The following is a 24,153-nucleotide window of genomic DNA, read 5'->3' on the forward strand; positions in this document are numbered from 1 at the left end:
TGGCTGTAGCACTAGGGTGAGCTGTCCTTGCCCCTCATCTCCCCAGCATTGTAGAACTAAGCCAGGTGTTGTGAGGATGGGAGAGCTGTTGAGCTGACCAACTCTGCTACCATCCAGACCCAGATCCAATGCTTTGAGTTCACCCACCCCAACATCTACCCCATCTATGAATTGCTGGAGCATGAGAAGGGGCTGTTCCCCCCTGAACCGAAGCTGCAGGATCTCCACAACACTGGATGACAATAGGACATCTGAGAGGAGTCTCAGAGAGGCTCCAGTATTAATAATAGTGTAGCAGAAGCCAGAGGCCTTGAACCAGACCAATGACTCACTGCACTAAACATTTGCAAGTAAAAGCTGTTTGGGCAAAAGGGTATATTATGGGGCATACCATGACACACCATAGCTTCTATGGTGATAAGTGTGTTTGTTTTCTTTTGGGGGGAGGTTGTAAGGGCAGAGGACAGATTATGGAGGGACAGGGAGATGAGTGGGATAGGGGTGTATGATGCGTAATTCACAAAGAACCAATAAAAAGTTAAGAACAACAACAAAAACAAAACAAGAACATTCTACTAAATAAGAGAATATTTTTTGATTATATGTACATGGAAATTTATCCAGGTTTTATCACATATAAGATAAAAAACAATGCTTAAGAACTCTAAGAATACTGAAATCATATCAGATTTATTTTGACCACATTAGAAAAAAACTATAAATGAGTAATAGAAAAAACTTGGACAAAAAAGAAAAAACTTGGAATGTTCACAATATGGCTTTTGAAATAATAATGAGGCAAGAAATCAAAACATAAATTAGAATCTTGAGACAGAAAACATATATACAAAATAAAAGAGAAACAATAAGTTGAGGACCCATTTTGCTTAAAACAAACTCTAGTTACATTCATATTTACTGCAAATTGTTCTTCATGACTGAATAAAATTCCAATTTGTATATATGCACCATTATCTTTAATTGTTTATCTGTTATCAGATACCTAGACAAATTCTGTAGCATGGCTATTATAAATAGTGTTACAATAAGTATAGATGTTCAAGGATCTCTGTGGTATTTTGAATTATAGTTCAGCAGATACATACAGATGAGTGATACTGGGCAATCATGTGGTAATGTTATTTTTGGATTTTCCAATAACCTCAATGGTGATTTACATAGTAGCTATACTAATTTACATGTCCGTTAGCAGTACATAAAGACTCTCTCTTCCCTACATCCTCTGCACTTGTCTCAATCATAGCCGTTTTGACTGTGGTAAAATGGAATCTCCTTTTTATTTTAATTTATATTTCACTGATGGCTAAGGATGCTGAACATTTTTATATTTATTAGCCACTTATCCATCCATACTTTAAGAATTGCCTGTCGCTTAGGTCTATTAGTGGCCTGTGACGTAAAGGGCGGGGCGGGAGGCTAGGTACAGCAACAACTGGGCGTCGGGTCTTCTCTGTCGCTAGGAAGCGGACAATCGGAGGGAAGATGATTTACATCTCGAATGGTCAAGTGTTGGACAGCCGGAATCAGTCCCCATGGAGATCGTCTTTCATAACAGATTTCTTCTGGGGAATAGCAGATTTCGTGTTTGTTTGTTTTTTTTTTTTCAAAACTCCGCTTCAGCAAGATGTGAAGAAAAGACGAGGCTACGGGAGCCCCTCTGGAATACGACGATGGAAGAGGGCCACCAGGAAACCTCCACGAAGAATGGGTCGGATCAGTCACCTTCGTGGCCCCAGCCCTCCTCCGATGGCTGGTGGATGAGGAAGGTAAATGCCTGCTCTGAGAAGCAGACGACTAGACATACACACGCGTAGAAGGAAGTCTTCAGGAGGTGAAGAGCGGCTCATGCAGGAGAAGACGGTGTATGTCCAAACAAGGATTGCCCTGTGTCCTCACAGATGAATGAGGTCATGCTGGGAGTTCCCTCTGCAGGATCTGACCTGACTGATATGCAGTTCTATAAATGTACATGTTTGTCTCCTTATCGTTTTTGTATAGTTTACTAAAGCATTAATATAGTTTTAAGAAGTAAATATTTTTAGGTTGCAAAACTTGATTGTTCATCTTTATATGATTATACCCAAAATCTTTGATCTGGAAGAAATAAAGGCCATGTAATAAAAAAAAACTGCCTGTCTGCTTCGTTAGACCATTTATTGATTAAGTTGTTTGGGGATTAGAGTATTTCATCTTTTTTGAGCTCTTTATATATTGTAGCTACTTCACTGGCATTGATAGTTAAAATATAATTCTTCCCATTATATAGGTGGCCTCCTCACTTGATTAATCAATTCATTTGTTTTGCAGAAACAAAATTTGTCATTTATTTATTTATTTATTTATTTATCTATTAGAATTCCTTAAGAAAGTCATTTCCTAGGCTGACCCTTTGAAGCATTTTCTCTAAGTATACTTTTAGCACTTTCAGACCTTACATTAAGGTTCTTGATAATTCTGAACTGAATTTTAAAATAGGATTAAAGATGAGAAAAAACCTTTAAACTTCTGTGGGTGAACTTTTGGGTTTTCCCAGAGCCAATTGTTGAAGAAGCTTTCTTTTGTCCAAAGTATGTTTTGGGAATCATCAAAACCCAGGTGGCTGTAACCAATGTGGGCTTATTTTCCAGCTTCTATCACAGTGATTAAAGGGAACAAAATATCCAAGATAAAATCATGACTGTACAATTTCATGATTTTCTTATGAATAGAGTTGCTACTCCATTTTCATTTTTTCAAAAAAAATTTCCACATGGTATATCCAGAAAATGCATCATGGGTCCTAATGTATAAATATGAAAGAAAAAAAACAGCATAAGACAAAGAAACAACCATTTTCAGCAATGTAGGAAAAAAAAAACATGTTTCAGCTAGGGCATATTGCAGTGATAGCATACTTTTCTAGCATGCTTGAGACCCTCGGTTTGGTCCTCAGTACATAATAAACGAAGAAGTAAGGAGATAAAAATATGAAGGAAAGAAACTGAGAGGACAGGAAGGAGAAAGAACACAAGAAAGAAAGGCAGCTGTTAATTATGTCAGTTTTTCCTTTTTCCTTCTACATTTTTCATATATTACAAAAGTAGAAATCTTATTTTTCAGAGTAGGTGTATCTTTTGTAGCTATAGAAACGAAGCCTTCCATTTTGAAATATTTATTTAGCTAAAAACAGCAATGCAAATTCATTCTGATTCTAAAATCATGTACAAATTTAAACAACTGCTCAAAGAATTGAAGTCTCTTTGATATTGTAATTTAGAAGTATTTAGATATTTTCAAGGTACATTTACCATATAAGTCTATTTCTGTTATATGCAACCTTAAGATTTAGAAAAATTTCCTCGTGGCATATTCATTTAAACCACATATTTAGTTTTTTAAATACATTAAGCATACCCAAGTCATAGGCACTTGTAATAGTGTAAAAACCCTTCATATGAAGTCAGAAAATCTTAAGTTGAAATTACAGTTTGGCTTTTATTACAGAATGTAAATTTGGGCAATTGACTTACTGTCTCTGAAAATAAATATTATAAGTAATAAAAGTATACTCTTTACCTCATATAGTTATTGTGAGCATCACTTTAAGTAACAAATATGAAAGTGCTTTGTAGACAGTAAATTTCCATACTAAAAATGTGAATAAAATGGTATAAAATTAACATTAAGTGGATAATTATCATGTGATGGTCTTTGTACTAGTTGTTCACTTATTTTATATTTATTGTTCTTAGCAAGGCCAAGACTTACCTGTTGCTAAAAAAAAGAGTAGTTGGTGGGACTTTATGAGTATAGCTTCTGATGCACACAATCTTACAGCAAAGTCCTGGATCCTCTAGCTCTTACAATCTTTCTTCCCACTCTTCAAGAATGTTCCCTGAGCCTTAGGTGAAGGAGTGTTTTAACTGCATTTTGATTGGTTGTGGTTTTCTATAGTGGTCTCCATCTGTTGCAAAGAGAAGTATCTTTGATGAAGGAAGAAAGACTACACCGATCTCTGGGTATGAGAACAAATGTTTATAAATTGTTGTTAGGAATTAGCTTGTTTAGTAAATTAGTGGTTGTAGATTCTCCTCTAATAACCATGATTTTACCAGAATTGAGTAGTTATCAAGGTTTCCAGTACCAAGCATGATATTTCTCTTGTTGAGAGGGGATGGCTGGCTGGCTGGCTGGCAGGCTGGCTGGCTGGCTGGCTGGCTGGATGGATGGATGGATGGATGGATGGATGGACAATACCAATATTCTGTTATTCTCACTTATTTCCCTCTCATTTTCACTGAACACTTTCTTTTTACCTGTTCTTCCTTTTTTCCTTCCTTCCTTCCTTCCTTTCTCCTTTCTTTCTTTTTCTGAATCCTTACTTCTTCCAAATGTTTCCTTCTTATTTGCAGGCCTGTGCTTAATTAGGGTTGCTTGCAGGAACATGGGTTAAGGGCTATTTTTTGTAGTGTGGTCAACTAACCACTGGTTACTGCAGCAAGAAAATGATTCATACTCTCATGGTAGCCATGGCTCCTCAGGGAGGGATGGAGCCATCCACAATATTTATTCATGATGCAGAAGATCTGTACACAAGATTGGATGCATCAGGAAGAAGGCTTCATAACAATACAGGTTTTTTTGTTGTTGTTCAGGAAAGTATGGGGAAGAAGTTATATAACAAAACTTTTACAGATTCATCAAGTTAAGGCATTGTACTAGAATTGGAAAGGAACTGAACTGGCTAAAAGAGAGCCAGGTTTCTCACGCTGATTCTCACTGCAGTCTGATTGTGTCCTAGTTTATTTATACAAAGACTTCAAATTAATAAGAGACAAGGCAGATGATTTGTCTTAGGCAGATGATTTGTCTCTTGAAAAAACTATGCTTACTTATGGCATAAAAAATATTGCTTTAAACTTATAACAAACTTATAATCAACCCAATCAACAAATTATTTTCCCCTGCTGCAAGCAGCAGTAGTTAATTGACAGAAGCCAGCTGCTTTTGGTCCCAGAATAACAAGAAAGAGTTAAATTGCCAGAAGCTATCAGCTTTTGGCCCCTATCACCAGCCAGCAACACCCTTCACTACCTTTCTCAGGCCTGGATGCTGAGCTGTACCTCAATACATAGGATCATCCTATAGTTGGATGGACCACAAATTGATAGGTGTCTTCATTAAAAAAAAAAACAAGAAGAAATTTAGAAACCCATGAATACAGTTGCAGATTAAAAACTTTGTGTGATCCAGTGAAGGAGAAGAATCAGCATAAGAAAAATTAGATTCAATTCCAAAGAGAGATATAAAGGAAGAGTCTGAAAATTCAGACAGGTAACAAGATGACCAAAAATTAAGGTGAAAAAGAAAGATTTAATAAAAAAAAAATAAATAAGGGAAGCAAACAACAGCTCCAGCTCTGTGAGTCCCCAGAAGAGAAGCAGAAGTTTCATTCAGAAGATAGGCTTGTGGGTTTGTGATGGTTAGTGTTAATTGTCAGCTTGCCAAAATCTATAATTACCTGGGCTATTGTTTTCTAAGCATATTTATGCAAGATTTTCTTGCTTATACTAGTTGATGTGGGAAGACATACCCACTATGGGAGAGCACCATTCCCTAGGCAGGAGACCCTGGACCATATAAACTAAGCACTTGCATGCATGCATTCACTCCTCACTTCTGACTGTGGACATAATGCAACTCAACTCCTTTAAAGCTCCTGCCACTGTGGCTTCCCTACCATAATGGATTGTAACATAAACTATAAGCTAAAACAAACTTTTTTCTCTTTTAAGTTGCTTTTCTCTGAGGATTTTATCATAGCAACAGGAAACAAAATTAAGATGGAATCCTAGTGAAAACACTTGCACTCCTACCCAAAACACAACCTGCAACTATCAAAAGCCTCAAATTCAGTTGCAAGTTCTGATGAGACAGTGATTCTGCCAGCAGATGGGTTAGTAGTAAAGTGAAATTCCACTATGTCATTTTCTATAACTTAGCATTCGGGCAGTGTATGGGCACTATAATGATAGTTTGTTTAAAACTGAACTACTCCAGGGCTCAAAGGATAATCATAAGTCAGGAAGTGAAGTCCAAGTTTAGCTAGCCACTGCCCCTAGGATATACCTGAGAGATAGTTGTGGAGAGCAAGACAAACCTAAAAGAGCAGCCATCAAAATTAACAGCCTAAGCACTGAAGTGCATAGGAAAAAGTACCTTTACTTCTGTGGCTTAGAACAGTCCCCATAACTCTGGACTTTAATATCCCTAAACAGCAGGTAGATCAACCTCTGGAGGCACCTATGTTGTATTTACTACTGTAGTCTTAAAACTCTACAACTACAACAGACTCTTGAAACCCATAGCTTCATCCTCACAGCAGGTTGATTGATATTTACCAGGTTTTGAAAATACAAGAACAGGTAATTTGCCTGTACTGATCTCAGTGCTGCTATTGCTTCTTACAACCCAACCCCAACCCTGGTTAGAATATTAGCCACCTCTGGGGATACCATCTGAGGAGCCTCTAGAGAATGGAGAACCCACTCAGCCCATAGACTTCAATGTCAAGTATGTTTAGCAGAGAATCCTGATTTTTATTTTTACTTTTTGAGATATCCAGGCTGGCCTTGAACTCACTGTACATCCAAAGTTGACCTTGAACTACTGATCCTCTTTCCTCCACCTTGGAAGAGTGCTGAAATTACAGGCATATGCTACCAGGCCTGATGCATCCAATGTTAGGCATTTATGCATAGACTGGAAGCTACAAAAACATTGTTAGCTCTGATGAGACGGAGACGGAGAGACGGAGAGACGGGAGACGGAGATGGAGAGACAGAGGGAGAGGGAGAGAGAGAGAGAGAGAGAGAGAGAGAGAGAGAGAGAGAGAGAATCTTCAGCCCCAGCATCAGTAATATGAAAGAGTTCAGAAGCCCAACAATCCCAACCTACCACATGAAGCATGTGTCAGTGCCCATCTCTCAGTGACCTCCTCCAAACACTACAACACACATCTTAATTTGCCTTTTGTGCTTCCTTGTTGTTTCTTTTTGCCATACTTACACTCCAATTTTTACTGTATCATATTATTAAAACTTGAATGTCTTTATATTTTATTGCTCTTTATATCTTTAACTTTGTTTCTGAGTTTTTTATTAAGGCAAACGTTTTTCTTCTCATTCCTTTTTTATTTTTGTTAGTCCATTTCATCTATTCCTATTATAATTTTAGTAGTACTTCAATTGTAATTTATTGTTTATTTTTAAAAGCCTTATGTTTTTCCCATTCCCATTTGTAATTTTAGTTTTTCTTTATTAATTTATTTATTTGTGGAAGGTCTTACGATGCTTTTCAAACTGGTCACCCAATCCTAGGCTCAAATGATCTTCCTTCCTCCATTTTTCTGTAGCTGGGACCACAGACAGCAGGATAAGGTTGGGAGAATTCACAGAAAAAAACTAAGTATGGCAGGAGCATCAGTCATTCACCCTACATTAGAAAAATTACAGCACACAAACACAACAAATGAGAACAGAAAAACAAAAGACCAAGAGAGACTCTTATTTTATTTTGTAATTTCTATAATATCTTGTTATTTTTCCTTCCCTTCCCTAACAGTCATTTCCACTACTTTCTTTCCCTTCCATTATTTAAACTGTCCTGTATGTAGTTTATCTTTTTTCTATACCCTTCCTTTATTTCATTCATTTAATATATCCACATTTACTCCAAATAATTTATATATTTAGAGCACACACTGTTAGTTTTGCCATTTTTAATTTTTATTTTTAATTACCTTCCTGAGTAACAGGATTGCTTATGATTTCATACATCTTTAGTTTGGGTGAATCCTCTGAATACCCTCTGTTCCTCCATCTCTCCATGTCACTAGGCCTCACTGAAACGGTACCACCAGTGTTTCCCCTTCCACTTTCATATCACATATATACTACTATTCCCCTCACTTAAAGCCCCCCCCTTTTTTTTCGAGTGGTACAGTAGTTTATATGAAAATCCAAACAACATGTCTTAACAGAAAAATCACCTGTAACATGCATTGAGTGTTTTCATCTTTCTAATAGATGCATTTAGCTCAGGAACTAAGGATGCTTTGCCTTTCCTATCTATACAGCAGATTTCTTCATTACCTTGTATGGTGTTTTTCAGCTCTAATATAGCAACTTACTTGTACATTCTATATAATGCAATGAAGTATGCATGGCCGGGTGGTACTATTGTTTATGCAAAAATCCAAACAACTTGCTTTAACAGAAACATCACCTGTAACATGCATTCAGTGTTTTCAGTTAAAGCCCCTTTTACTCCCTTTCCCGGGCTCCACACAGACTGTCATATAAATAAACACTTATAAAATTTAGAAGCTAGCATCTGCCTATGAGACAAATCATGTTATTTTTGTCTCTCTGAACCTCATTTAACATGGTATGTTCTAGTTCCAAATTGGTTTCTCTATGTTCTGCTACCAAAATATGTTTTGTTTTTATCAATAAGGTCTTAACATTTATTTGTTTTGGGCAACCAAGAGCAAGGGCAATAACGTGGTATTATGAAGGTCTTTTGTCCCTTCCTGATCAATAACTTATAGGGCGGTAACTCATCTCTACCACTTAGATTTCTTAGATTTTAATAATCTATGTTCATCCATAGAGAGTAATTCTGTTCAAATTGTTTTTTGGATGAGGGTATATTTTGAAATTAACATGCATTCTTACAAAACAGTCATCAAGTGGTTTAGCCACTTGAAGATAATCAAGATTGCTATTTGGTTGTTTCTGGATAGCTTTACCCTATATGGCTATTGGACATTATTTTAGCATTTAACTATTTTAGTTTAATAAACATGGCAAGATGGTTCTATTTCTGGTAGGTATTGTGTACCACATTTTGAAATGGATTAAAGTAAAGCTGGCCCTGGAAAACTGCTCTGTGAAACTGGAAACTGGATGAATTTTGTTACAAAATAAAAGGATTCTAGTTAGGAGAAGAAAGTAGAACTGCCCTTTTGGCTTGGTGAAATTTCTATGAGACGATATTTGGATTTCTTGCCAGCATATGTTTCTCTGCTGCTTTAGATTCAGTTGCAAATGATTATTTATTCACTTGTATTTATTTTTTGCTGTGTTGAAGCAGTATATTTCCCATTGATTCGAAGGTCAGCCTCCTGAGTGCCAGGAATACATGCTAAATCACCTAGCTTTAATTATATTATGTTTACATTATTATTAGTACTATTAATTAATCATTTTTTACAGTTGGATCATTATCCCCCTCTGACTGATCCTCATCCCATTCTTCCTTCCCAAACCCCAACCTCAAAGAAGATGTTCCCACCCCACCCACCCCCAATTCACCAAACCTCCCAACTCCCTGGAACCTCAAGTCTCTGGAGGGTTAGGTACTTCTTCTCTCACTGAGGCCAGAACAGGCAGTGCTCTGCTATAGATATGTCAGGGGCCTTGGATCAGCTGCCTGGTTGGTGGCTCAGTGTCTGAGAGATCTCGGGGTGGGGAGGTCCAGGTTAGTTGAGACTGCTTGTCTTCCTATGGGGTCTCCCTTCTCGTTAGCTTCTTCCAGCCTTTCCCTAATTTTGCCACAGGGGTCCCCAGCTTCTATCCATTGTTTGGGTGTAAGTATCTGTGTCTGTCTCAGTCAGCTGCTTGTTGGGCCTCTCAGAGGACAGCCATGCTAGGCTCCTGTCTGTAAACCCACCATAGAATTAGTAATAGTGTCAGGCCTTGGAGCCTCCCCTTGAGATGGGTCCCAATTTGGGCCGGTCACTGGACCTCCTTTCCCTCAGTCTCTTCTCCATTTTTGTCCCTGCAATTCTTTTAGACAGATACAATTCTAGGTCAGAGTTTTTGACTGTGGGATGGCAACCCCATCCCTCCAAATGATCCCCTGTCTTTCTACTGGAGGTGGCCTCTACAAGTTCCCTCTCCTCACTGTAGAGCATTTCATCTAAGGTCCCTCCCTTTGAGTGATGAGAGTCTCTCACCTCCCAGGTCTCTGGTACATTCTAGAGGATCCCCTACCTCCTACCTCCCAAGGTTGCCTGTTTCCATTCTTTCTTCTGGCCCTCAGGACTTCACTTCTGTTCCCCCTCCCCAATACCTGATCGTGTTCCCCTTTCCCCTTTCCCTCCCCCTCCTCTATCCCATCCATCCATCCATCCCTACCTCCCTCCCTCTGCCTTCCATGATTGCTTTCTTCTCCCTCCTGAGTGATATTGAGGCATCCTCACTTGGGCCCTTTGGCATATTAACCTTCTTGAGTTCTGTGGATTGTATCTTGGGTATTCTGTACCTTTTAGGCTATTATCCACTTGTGAGTACATACCATGCATGTCCTTTTGGGTCTGAGTTACCTCACTCAGGATGATCTTAACCGAGTTATAGGTATCTGGTGGCAAACCTCTGAATTTCTAAAGCTAACTAATCCAGTTCCACAATTTCATCCAACTAATTTGATTTTCAAAACTATGCCAAACTTTGATGATTTGTGATTTTCTTCAACTCAATAGCAATGAAATATAACAACTCTTTTTAATTCCTCCTACCAGTGGTAGCTAAAACATCATCTAAGTTCACCCATTTACAATCACTTCAAAGCCATCCTCAATGTTTTCATTTATCTTTCCTCACTAGTAATATTAAGCATGTGATGTTGACCAAATCATTCTATCATATTGATCTTCATGTGTTTATAATTTTAAATACTTTTTATTGTCCAGAAGTTGTTACTATTTTCTTAAAGTATACCTTATAAGTCCATAGGCTTTTAAATAATTAGCAACTTAGGCACAATTTATATTCAGATACACATTTTGCTATCTATATCAAGTCCCCATTTAAAAACAACAGAATCTGTTGCTCTAATAGCTATTCTTGATTGTCAACTTAACTACATCTGGAATTAACTAAAACCCAAAATTGGAGGGCATACCTGTGAGAGATTTTTATCTACTTCCAATCTGAATCTTTGAGGTAGGAAGACATATCTTTAATCCAGATATTTAATCCAGATTTAATCTGGGTCATGCTATCTGATGGAAGCCTATGATAGACTATGGGGACTTTTAAACTTTGACTAGCTGCATTTTGCATTATGATACAGCTACAAGCCTATGGGGGGCAGGAGTTTAATGTGGTGGTTTGAATAAGAATGGCCTCCATAGGCTCATGTACTAGCAGGTTAGGTTATATGGCCTTGTTAGGGTGGGTATGGCCTTGTTGGAGAAAATGTGTCACTAGGGATGGGCTTTGGAGTTTTAGAAGCCCAAGCCAGGCCCAGAGGCTTTCTCTTTCTGCTGCTTTGAGATCCAGATATAGAACTCTTAGCTACATCTTTGGCACAATGACTGCCTGTGTGCCACCATGATTCCCACTGTGATGATGGACTAAACTTCTGAAACTGTAAGCAAGCCCCAATTGTTTTCTTTTGTAAGAGTTGCCTTGGTCATGGTGTTTTTTCAAAACAAGAAAACATTGGCTAAGACAGTTATGTTACTTTTTTCAAATACTTATTTTTTTTCTATTTTACATGCCTGAGTATTTGCCTTCATATTTATTTATTTACTGAATGGGGCCTGGTACCCTTGGAGGCTAGAAGAAGGCATCAAAATCCTTGGAACGGGAGTTACAGATGGCTGTGAGCAACCACATGGGTACTGGTAAACAAACATGGATGCTGAGACTCTAGAGAATGAAAGGATTTAACTAATAATTATACCAGAATTATAGGCAGAGACTGAGAGTTGTCTCAGGAAAACTTGTATGTGTTTGCAAACTTCTTAGGACAAGACAGCAGGAGTATAGTATCTCTTCATTCATAAGAACTGTGTTAGACAATATGTTGAGCCTCAGGCTTAGAAAGAGCAATCAAAAATGGGTCTTTAGCCAAAGAACTCAAAAAATAGATTTTAAGAAGTGACTAGAAAGCACACACTTTAGATGTAGCTTACGTATCAGTGGTTATTACAGCATTAATATTAAGCATTAATCAAAGGAAGAATCAGAAGTACAAGGTCATCATCAGCTATACTCCAAGTTATTTATACCAGCCTGGGCTACATGACATCCTGTCTCAAAAAATCATATATATATGAGATGGGGGAGAGAGGAAGAGAGAAGAATATTTGAGGGAAGAAGGGACTAGAGGTACGGAGTTAGAGAAAAAGGCAGAATAAAGGACAGATGAATATGAGCAAAGTACACACAGTATATGACTGTGTGTGGCGGGTGCACAATTATATATAGATATATGAAATACACATAAGGTAAAATCAAACATAAGGAATAATTGTGAACTACTAAATTATATGTTAGCTAAAAATTAATTTAACAATGAATGTAGGTATAGAAATTTGTTTCAGGTTCCATTCTGAAACAAAAATATATGTGGCATATACCAATACAAGATATAGGACAAATAACAGTTTTCTTAAAATTCTTTAATAATTTTAAAGGTTGGTCCAAGTTTATTTCTACTGAGGTCTTTTTCTCCTACTGTAAGTGAGAAAATTTGCACTGACTAATGATTTCAATAAGAGTTGCTGGTCTAGGTAATATTTTCTGTGAGTTTAATTGTGTTTTGTGTCTTTATGAACATGGTGGACATTTTCCCAGGATGTCAATGTAAGTCCCACTAGAAGAGGATCAGCAAAGTAAATTTATAGTATATTATCTAAGAGAAACAAAATAGCCTTTTATACTTACTTAGTGTGTGCCCAAAATAAACAGAAAGTCCCACAAATGGTTTTTTAAGTGATTTGGGGGTTTTGAATAAGAGCTAGACAATAAAATCAGTACCTTTGTACACTAGATATTATTCTGACTAGAACGAAACATAAATCAATAAATGCAAGAATTACAAATTAAATCAACTTAAAAGTTTTAAGAACCCAATAAATGGGAAAAGCAAAGTTAATATTGGTATCTCTGTATTGGGTAATTAACTAAGGGAAAGTTTTTGAGACAGAGTCCTACAGTGTAGACCAGGCTTGTCTTGAACACATGGAAATATTTCTGTAATAAGCATGAGCCACAATGCCCAGCAAAAAGAAAAATTTAAAGCCAAAAGTACTAGTGAAGTCACTGGAGAAGTCATTACATACTTCCTTAATACCAGTTCAGAAATGTCATTTTTGTATGAATGTTTCCAGATATGAATCCCAAAGTTAAAAAAACAAAAAAACAAAAAACAGCTGTGACACTGTTAAAACTATGTGTAGCTTTTCTTCTTGCCTGTATAAATAGAATTGATATGATTTGGAAGTCTCTAGTATATTGGTTACATGGATAACCTTGTTTTGTATTAGTGAACACAGATGATGCCTGAAAAAAATTCCCATGCTCACAGCCCTTATAGCCTTGCTCCACTTTCCTTTAAAATAATATGTAAGAACACTTAAAGAAAAAGTGGCCATGAATTTGAAAGAGCACATTGGGCTAAGTGGGAGAAGAAAAGGGTCAGAGAAAATAATGTAATCATAATCTCAGACAATAAAAATATTAAAATAAACCAACAAATAGGTGAGTATGGCTGTACATGCCTTTGATTCCAGAACTGGACAGATAGAGGCTTGTGAATTTCTGTGAGTTCAAGTCCATCCTGGTCTACATAACAAGTTCAAAGCTAGCCAAGCTACATGGGGAGAAATTTTTCAAAAATAAAACAAACATGTAAAAAAGAAAACAGCTCTGAAACAGATGCAATAACTTACATTTATAATTTTGCTACTCAGGAAGCTGAGCCAGAGGATTTCTATGAGTTCGAGCCAACCTGGGCTACAGTGTGAGACACTGACCCAAAGAAAAACGTTGTACACTGAGGAATCTGCTGCTTCCTTTATGTATGTTGAGAATTTACTGCATTCTATTGACTTTTCTAAGCATCCTCATCCTTTTCATGTAATCATTACAATTATTCTGTGAGATATCAATGAACATCTTCACTTCACACATGAGAAAAACTCAAATCACAAAAGACAAAAAAAAAATAGAACTTAAAACTGCCAGGACAGGTGGAGTGTGTATATGAGACGTTAGAAATAAAATTGCATCTAATCATCTTCTGTAATTAATATTTTAATGTTTATCAAACATGTTGAGTTGATATTTTCTTTTCTATTTTACAGGGTCTCCCTCTGTTGCCTATAGGGAGAGATATCTCTCCCAAGGCTCAAGGGAACCTCCTGTCTTGGCCTCCTGAATTCATGGGACTTGAGGTATGTATCACTATGCATAGCTGGTTTGCTTCTTTTATTTACCAATTACAATGAGTAAAGAGATGGCAGATATATTAAGGAATGAGTTTGCACACATCTAGAGCATGCCTTTGTAAATGTTTCTTTTACATGACACCTTAGTTGTGTAAAAGCAATTTTAATATCTATTCAATTTCCCTAGAAGATGAGATTCTTAATATTTTGTAAATAGTAATGATGAAGATATGCTTTTCAGGAGTAGACTGCAAGCTTAACAAGACAGATCTGGTGTGTATCTAGAAATACTTTCCCAGGACAAAGGAAGAAAAAGAGTCTTGTTAATACACACACACACGCACACACACACACACTGATGGAGTGCAATGTCTCTCAAATTTGTAATAATAACTTTAGCTATGGTTTCAGGGGTTATGGTTTTATTACCACTACTGAAATTTCATCTAGAACTATTGGAATTAATGACTCTTCATACCATTGTAAACAGAAAAGTCAAATTTGAGAGGATCTGTAATTTCTGAGGGAAAAACTATGTATTCTGTGTTTTTCCCCAAATGTTACTATATATGATTATGCCATATGTGTTTCTTTGTAGAGACTGCTAACATCTGAACATACAAAACCAAACACACAAACTCTTGCACCATTGCTCCCCCAGCATTCTACTCTAGAGGAATGCCACTGTACATGGATTCCAAGCAGGTTAAAAAGAAAAATAGCTGATTAGATCTCAGAGCACCCAGTGAACGGGATGACGGCCACAGCTGCAGTGGAGACACCAAAAATGGAGAAGAGTGCTTCCAAGGAAGAGAAGCAACAACCAAAGCAGGAGGACAGCACAGACCGAGGCAATGCTGATCCTGAAGAATGGGTGAACTCTGAGAGTGACCCTGAACAGATGAGCTTTATGAGTGGCCACAACAGCTACCAATCTGCAGATATTCAGTTGAAGAAGAAAGAGATGCCCTCCAAGCCACATCGCCCGCTCTGTCGGTCACCCTGCCTGGACCGGCCAAGCTTCTCCCAGAGTAGCATTTTACAGGATGGGAAGCTAGACTTGGAGAAAGAATACCAAGCCAAGATGGATTTTGCTCTCAAGTTAGGCTATGCAGAAGAACAAATTCAATCAGTGCTTAATAAACTAGGCCCAGAATCACTTATTAATGATGTTTTAGCAGAGCTTGTCAGAATTGGAAACAAAGGTGATTCAGAAGCACAAGTCAACTTAAGTCTGTTATTGCCCCGAGGAGCTAGCTCCAGAGAGATTGGAAGCCCTGAATTGTCTCTTGAAGATGAAATAGACAATACTGATAATTTAAGACCAATTGTTATTGATGGAAGTAATGTGGCAATGAGGTAAGCCTCATGTATTTTTTCCTTTCCTTCTAAAACAGAAATTGTCTTCCATGACAAAGTACCATAAGAAGTTCTTTGTTGTTTGTGTCTTGCATCCCTATAGATCAACAGAGTGTAGAATTATCCTTCCCTTGCCTTTTCATTCTCCTTTGGAATTGTTACCAATTTATCTTCAAGTTTTTTGATGAAACATTAGCTATTAGTGATGCTTCAACAGAAACAAAATATTTAATCCAATGTCCTGTCCTTACTAGACTGATTATCTTCAAAACCACTGCTTACACATTGCCAGTTGAAGTCTCACTTAGAAACTTTCTGTAACTCCCAATCACTAATACACAACACTGGGATCTTTCTGCCTTCAAGGCAAAAGTGTGATCTGGACTTTTGTCCTCCCACTTAATTGCCTCATTTATCTTAGTCTCTTTAATGTTCTTCTTGTAAATTATGTTGGTTTCTATATCCACTACCTGTATTCATATCATTTCCCAAGCTAGAAATTACACTCTCCTTATCTTCATAGCCTTAACCACCTACAACTCTGTGGTTTTTCTAAACTCAATGATTATCCATGGTAGGATAAATATTTACCCCACTAAGATATCCATGTACTAATCTCTGAAGCCTGTAAGTCTGTTAAATAGTAAGATAAACCTTGTATGTTTCTTTAACTTAAGAAGTTTAACTGGGCGGTGGTGGCGCATGCCTTTAATCCCAGCACTTGGGAGGCAGAGACAGGTGGATTTCTGAGTTCAAGGCCAGCTTGTATGATTAAGATTAGCCAAGAGTCGATGCTAGAGGAAGGCAACAGGATCAGAATAGCAAGACATGTTACAGAATTAAGAAATGAGAGTGTATGAAGGGGACCATGAGCATAGGAGTGAAGGTAGAATCTAAAAGCTGAAAAGTGTTGGGAAACATCTTGAGCCTGAAGAAAGAAAGCAGCCTTGCCAAAACTTTGATTTTAGATTGACCTCTTAAACTATAAAATAGTAATTACTATACATGTAGTAATTTGTTATAATAACAATGAGAAAGTAATATACTGACTCCTGGTGACACTGTCATCACTATGAGAGCCAAAAAAAAAAAAAACCCCAAAAAACTAAACTAAAAATAGAACTAGCATGTGGTCCAAGTATACTAGTCCTGAATGTATAGCTGAAAGATCCAAGAATACCACAGAGATACTTCCATGTTTCTTAGTGCACTATTCAGACAAACCAAGATATATAATCAGTCTCAATGCTTATAGACCAATTAATGGATAAGGAAATTGTGGTATATACAGAAAGGTGTTTTGTTTGAAGGAAAATTGAGTAAGCCAGAGATTTATCATTTTAACTAAAATAACTCAGATTCTGGAAGAAGAAAGACTGACTTTTTCCTTTTGTGTCTAGTATAGATATAAAAGCATAAATATTATATATGACACAGAAGTAGAAAAAGAGTATGAGGGAGGAGGAACAGGCCTAAACTGAAATGAAAGAAAAGGTATCACATATTTTCTCTTATATTCAGAACTTAAATTTCAATATATACATATATGTATACAAGGTGTGTGAGGGGATCTCCCACCACAGCAAATGGGGAGGCTATTGTGAGGAAGGGACCCACCGAAAGGCAGAAAGGAGAAGAATTTACTAGTTATTTTTCTCATTTATATGACAAAATACTATACAAAGGGAGCTTAAGAAAAGAAGTCCTTATTCTGACACACAGTTTGATGGTACATCTCATTATGCTTGGGAAGGTATTTAAGCAAAAGCATAAACTGGTCATGTTGCATTCACAGTCTGAAAGACAAAAAGATGAATGCTGCTGTTCAGCTACATTTCTCCTTTTGTTTAGTCTGGGTTTGCAGTTCATTCAGGATAGATTTTTCTTTGTTAGTTAAACCTTTCTAGGAACAACCTCCCAGACACAGCCAGAGGTATATTCTCATGGAAATTCCAACTTCCATCAAGTTGGCAGTCAAATTTAGTGTTTACAACTCTACCACTCAATTTTATTCTTAAATACGTAACTTTGGACCATAACATTCTAGCTCAGGACTCTAAAGATTCAGTTTCAGATGCATTTAGTCCATCCCAACACTATTCTAGAGTATAAGATCTTTTTTCTAAAACTCAAGAGAATCTTAACCTTGAATATCTATGAAATCAGTAAACAAGTTACATACTTCCAACCTACAAGGCTCCAGAATAAACAATTCCATTTCAAAGGGGAGGGATCTGATAATAGCAAGGAAAAATCAGATTAAAACAAAAGCAAAACCTAGCAGTGGAAACAGCAAATCCTATACCTTGATGTGTCACATTTGGGACTTATGATGACATTGTCTGGGCTCCAAAAATCTTGGGAATCCCTACTCCGCCAGGTTTGCTCTCTGTAATGACACCATGGATACCTTCAAATTTTCTCAGTAGAGGTCTTATTGTACCAGTACCTCCAAAATCCTGGAGTTTTCATTGCAACTTAACTTCACTTTCCCCGTTTCATGAAATGGACTTTTAGGGACTCCTTACAAGTAGATTGCCTGGTCTCAACACCTCTCAGGAATGTGGGCACAAGACTTGATTACCCCCAAGTCTTTCATTTCATATGTCTGTAAAAGCATCACCATGGGTACAGTGCTTCCAAGTTCAGCTGAGATGTCAAGGTGAAGTCTAGCTCCTTCTATCACTGCAGTATTAGCCTTTGTGTGTCTTTGTTGCTGAACCTGGTAAAACACTTTCCTAGACAGTTATTTTTGAGCAGAGAAACCCTTCAGCTGAATTTTCAGTTTAAGCTCTCTCCTTACAAATGTTTTAACATTGTCACAACATGTAACTTTGCCCTAAAAAACAAAAAACAAAAACAAACAGGAGATTTCTCTTTAATGTCTCTCTCTAATCAGTTACAGATGCTTTGTCTTCATCTCCTTTCTCCACAATTTTAAACCTACTATCATTTCCTGAACAAACTACATTTTTCATACCTATCTGTTCTACATTTTCTTCTTTTTAAAAAAAATTGTTTGTTTATATGTGTGCATGTGCATATGAATACATGAGCCCATGGAGGCTAGAAGAGGGCATTGGATCACCTAGAGCTGAAATTATACACAGTTGTAAGCAACACAACTTGAGTGCTGGGAACTGAACTCCAGATCTCTGCGAGAGCAGCAAGTACTCTCAACCCTTCAGCTATCATCTATACAGCCCCTCTCCTTGTATCTTGATCTTACTGTAGACTTGAATAAGTACAATGAACAGTGACTATGCTACAGCCTGAATGACACACCCTTTTGAAATTTCCTCCACCAAAAAATGTAGTCATTACATTTGAATTCAGTCCATTTCTCAGTAAAGTGTAACAGAAGGGGATTGAGAGATGGCTCAGCAGAAAAAGGTCCTGAGTGTTTTTCCGGATGATGCAAGTTCACGTTCTTCATTTTTACTATTTTTTCTTTTATTTAACATGTGTTCTTTGCTTTTCTTTTTTTATGCCCACATTCCTTATATTCTTTTTTTAAAATTACATCTCTCCTAGTGAATGTTTAACTTCACAGCTTATTCTGCGTTACCGTTGCTATTTTATTTTCTACTGTTATTGGCATATATCGGACTTTGACTAGATTTAAATTGTATCTTTTCTTGTAACTTAGTTTGGTGGTGTTGCTAGAGCAGCAGGTGGTTTTCTTCTCTTTCAGTGTTGTGGTTGAGACCTCAAAATAAGGTTGACCAGTAAAATATCCCCAAAATAAAGCTAGGAAAGGGACAGTCACCTCAATAAATGCCCAAGTCACAACTTAGAAACACAAGAAATAGGAAAATGCTAGAAAACATGGCTGTTGAAAGACCACAATGCCTAATGGTTAAATCCAAAGATATGAAATGGTTGACTTCCACACAAAAAAAGTCCAGGTTCAGTTTGAAAAATGACCAGTGGCCCCAAGGATGAGTCACACAGATGAATAAAGAAGTCAATTTAGTAAGTTGATGACAGGAAGTTCTGAATTCAAGTGTTGCTTCAGAAGTCAGAAACATGGACTAAAAAATTGAAATGAAAAACTAATGAAATCAAATTAAAATACATAAGAGTGTATTACTGATAATCTAGATAAAACAGAAGGCAATAGTAGGAACTATTACATTCAGACAACAATAGAAAAATAAGCAAGCATAACTACTGCTTTCAATAATTTCAGGATATAAGACAGCAAACTTAAGGATGCATGGGGTAGAAAAAGAAGCTGAAATACACATTGCATACTTGAAATTCATTCTCAATAAAATATAGAAGAAGGGGATGGAGAAAAGTCTCAGCAGTTAAGGGTACTGACTGGTCTTCCAGGTGACCTGAGTTCAGTTTCTAGAACCTACAGTCAACTCACAACCACCTATACATTCAGGACAGGGGATCTGACCTCATCTTCTGATCTTCACAGGAACACACACACACAAACACACACACACAAACACACACACACACACACACAGATTTAAAAGTAAATCTTTTCAAAACTAAGAAATTAGGGGCTGAAGAGTTGTCTCAGCTGTTAAGAGTACTTGATGCTCTTGGACACCTGAGTTCAGTTCCCAGGACCCACATATTGGCTTACAACCATCCATAACTCCAGTTCCAGATGATCCTCTGCCATTTTCTGACTTCTGCAAGCATCAGGCATGCATGTCATTCAGGAAAAATGATCATAATCATAAAATAAGTACATCTTCAAAAATTAAAAAATAAATTATTGAGTAAAACTTCCAAATCTAGAAAAGGATATACAGACCAATACAGGTGAGACTTAGAGAGCTATGTAGTGTAAAAAGATAATTGGCTTCTGAAAGTTGGCCTCTGTCCTCCACATAGATGCTATGGCATGTGTATGACCCACCCCACACAGACACACACACACAAATGGTTTTAACTCTCCAGTTTAAAGAACAAAGTAAATGATTGGTTTAGAGGCAAGATCCACTTATCTGATATCTGTAAATAACATGTTTTATAACAAACTTCATACTAAAACTTCCCTATATACTTAATAGAATTAAGAGACATCTATCGATACTCCAGACCCACTGGATAAATCTACAGTACAGCTCCAGACCTAAGGATCAGGAAACATCATAGAAGGGGTGGCAGATAAATGGTAAAAGCCAGAGATCCAAGAAATCTGCTGCAAAATTGTTGTTTTCTATATAGGCTACGGAACTATATCCATGAAATCTTAACAGTATGGGTACTTAAACAAGACCTGAACAGTGACAACACCAGTTATCATGTCAATATGGATGGGAGGAAATTGTAGGTGTGTCCATCATTAGATGACAATCTATAGGCAATTAAAATTTGTTGAGAGAAGGAGAATTAATTTTCCCCAGAGACGAGCTCCCTAAATGGTTATCCAACTTCAACAACTTCAAGTGTATGTGTACACACACACACACACACACACACACACCACTAAACAGACTCAGCAGGTTGCATTTATATACTCACATATATGTGTATAAAAATAATTAAAGACTAAAAGGCCATGAATTTGAAAGGGAGTGAAGGGTATGTGAATGATTAGAGGGAGGAGAGAGAGGCCCCCCAGAGAGATGGCATAAGGGAGTAATTATATTTTAATCAAGTAAAAAGACACTAAATTGATTTAAACATTATATACATGTACATAATTTTCAAAAAAGAAAATGAAACAAAAAAATTAGTTCTTTGAAAAGATAGACAATAGGGTTAAGCACTTAGTCAAATTAATAAAAAGAAATAAAAAACAAATTTACAAAATTGGAAATGGAAAGAAAGGAGGGAGATTAAAGCAAACACCTGTGAAAACTAAAGGATCATTACAAAATACCTTGAAATTTTATATTTAAAAAACCTTAGAATTTCTTTTGAAATGTATATATGTATATATGACCTATCAAAATTAAACCAAGGGAAAAGGGGGGGAACTGGAGAGATGGCTCAGCAGTTAAGAGCACTGACTGCTCTTCCAGAGGTCCTGAGTTCAATTCCCAGCAGCCATAGGGTGGCTCACAACCATCTGTAATGGGGTCTGATGTCCCTCTTCTGGTGTGTCTGAAGACAGCTACAGTGTGCTCATATACATAAAATAAATAAATCTTTAAAAAAGAAAACTTTAGGGGCTGGAGAGATGGCTCAGTGGTTAAGAGCACTGACTGCTCTTCCAGAGGTCCTGAGTTCAATTGCCAGCAACCACATGGTGGCTCACAACCATCTGTAATGAGATCTGATGCCCTCTTCTGGTGTGCAAGAAGACAGCTACAGTGTACTTATATACATAAATAAATAAATCTTTTGTAAAAATTAAACCAAGGATGAAGAATGCAATGCATGCATCCATTTATGGGTTGCTACAATCTCCAGAAAGTAAGCAAGGGATAATTGAAGATCATCCATCCTGTGAAGTGGGTAATGGTGGCAAAACACTCATTTCAGATACAATGAAGAAAGGAAATGTGGGAAAACAGAAGGAAGTACATACAGATTCTGTTGCTAGTTTTCCTCTGCTTGTTTCCCTTTTGTTCCTAAACTTAATAGCTAATATCTTAATACACACCATACATTCACGTTACTCTACTCCATAAAAAAATTTTGAGTGCCTAGTCATGTTGGAGTAGCCGAATTTGAAAAGATTAGGCCTTATTGGAAGTGTGTCCCTAGGGAGGCTTTGAAATTTCAAAAGTCCAGGCCAATCCCAGAGTCTCTCTTCCACCTGTTCATGGATCTAGGTGTAGAACTATTAGCTAATTCTCCAGCATCATGTCTACTGTGTGCTGCCATACCATGCTCCCCACCATGATGAGAATGGACTAAACCTCTGAAACGATAAGCAAGTCCCAGTAAATGTTTTGTTTCATAAGAGTTGCTCTGATCATGGTGTCTCTTCACGGCAGTACATTGACTGACACCTTCTTTTCATCTTGGGGGAAAGCTCATTAAGACACAGGTGTTAAAGGGGAAGCAAAACATTCCACTCTGCAGGAATGCTTAAAATCACAAAGCAAACAACTCAAAATATCTTCAGAAAGCCCCTCACACTGAGCATATTTACTATTTCTCTCTTTCCACAAGCATATATAAGCCGCAGACAGAACATTTCACCCAAACACTAGAGTATATTTTCTACTCAGTAATTTATGGAACTTCCACCAAAATTGACCACATGCTAGAATATGAAGCAAGTATCAGCGGATAAAGAAAACTGAAATAATACCCTGCATCCTATCTGACCACTATGGATTAAAGCTGGATATCAGTAACAACAACCAAAAAGCAGAAAGTATACAAACTCATGGAAACTAAACAGCTCACTACTAAATGAAGAATGGCTCAAGGCAGAAATCAAGAAAGAAATTAAAATTTTTTTTAGAATTGAATGAAAATGAAAGCACAACATACTCCATCTTTTTAATTGCTAATTATTTTATTTATTTACATCCCAGTGTTGTCCCCCTCACAGAGTTTTTTCCCCCATCCTCTCTCCCCTACACCTCTGAGAGGGTTCCCCCCCACCCCCAGGCATCCCTCTTCCCTGGGCATATCAAATCTCTACAGGATCTTCTCCCACTGATGTCAGACAAGGCAATTTTCGATTACATATGTGCCAGGAGCCTCAGACAAGCCAGTGTATGCTCTTTGATTGGTGGCTTAGTCTCTGAGAACTCCCAGGAGTCCAGGTTAGTTGACGCTGTTGGTCTTTCTATGGGGTTGCTATCCCCTTCATTTCCTCAAGTCCTTCTTCTAACTCTTCCACAGGGGTCCCTGACCTCAGTGTAATGCTTGGCTTTAAGTATCTGCCTCTGTCTCAGTCAGTTACTGGTAGAGCCTATCAGGGGACAGCCATGCTAGGCTCTGGTCTGAAAGTACAACATAGCATCAGTAATAGTATCAGGGATTGATGCCCACCCATGAGATGGATCCCAAATTGGGCATGTCATTTGTTGACCATTTGTTCAGTCTCTGCTTCATTTTTGTCCCTGAATTTCTTTTAGATAGGAACAATTTTGGGTCAAAAAATTTGAAGGTGAGTTGTCGTCTCCATCCTTCCACTGGGCCCTCTGTCTAACCACTCTGGAAATCAGTCTGTCAGTTCTTCAGAAAAACGGAAATAGTTCTACCTGAAGACCCAGCTATACTGTTCCTGGGCATATACCCAAAAGATGCTCCACAATAAAGCAAGGACACATGCTCCACTATGTTCATAGCAACCTTATTTATAATAGCCAGAAACTAGAAGCAACCCAGATGTCCCTCAACCAAAGAATTAATACAGAAAATGTGGTTCATTTACACAATGGAATAATATCCAGCTATTACAAACAAGGACATCATAAATTTTGCAGGCAAATGGATGGAACTAGAAAATGTCATCTTGAGTGAGGTAACACAGACCCCAAAGGACATGCATGGTATGTAATAACTAATAAGTGGATATTAGCCAAAAGATACAGAATACCCATGATATACCCCACAGATCCTAAGAAGTTAAACAAGAAGGTAGGCCCAAGTGAGGATGAGGATGAGGA

The 24,153-nt window shown here is 37.4% G+C and overlaps 1 protein-coding gene and 1 pseudogene across 1 annotated transcript in view; both read left to right on the top strand.

Annotated features, from left to right (window-relative positions):
- Positions 1-1,447: 1,447 nt before the first annotated feature.
- On the top strand, positions 1,448-1,791 carry LOC114626847 (annotated as a pseudogene).
- A 13,208-nt stretch (positions 1,792-14,999) lies between these two features.
- Positions 15,000-24,153, top strand: part of Zc3h12b (zinc finger CCCH-type containing 12B) — a 46,584-nt gene continuing 37,430 nt past the window's right edge. The window contains exon 1 of the mRNA XM_028774368.1: positions 15,000-15,604. Within this exon, the coding sequence (XP_028630201.1) occupies positions 15,000-15,604 (605 nt within the window). The remainder of the gene's footprint in view (positions 15,605-24,153) is intronic.

This window comes from Grammomys surdaster, unplaced genomic scaffold, assembly GCF_004785775.1.
Source record: "Grammomys surdaster isolate TR1022 unplaced genomic scaffold, NIH_TR_1.0 240, whole genome shotgun sequence".
NCBI classification, from domain to species: domain Eukaryota; kingdom Metazoa; phylum Chordata; class Mammalia; order Rodentia; family Muridae; genus Grammomys; species Grammomys surdaster.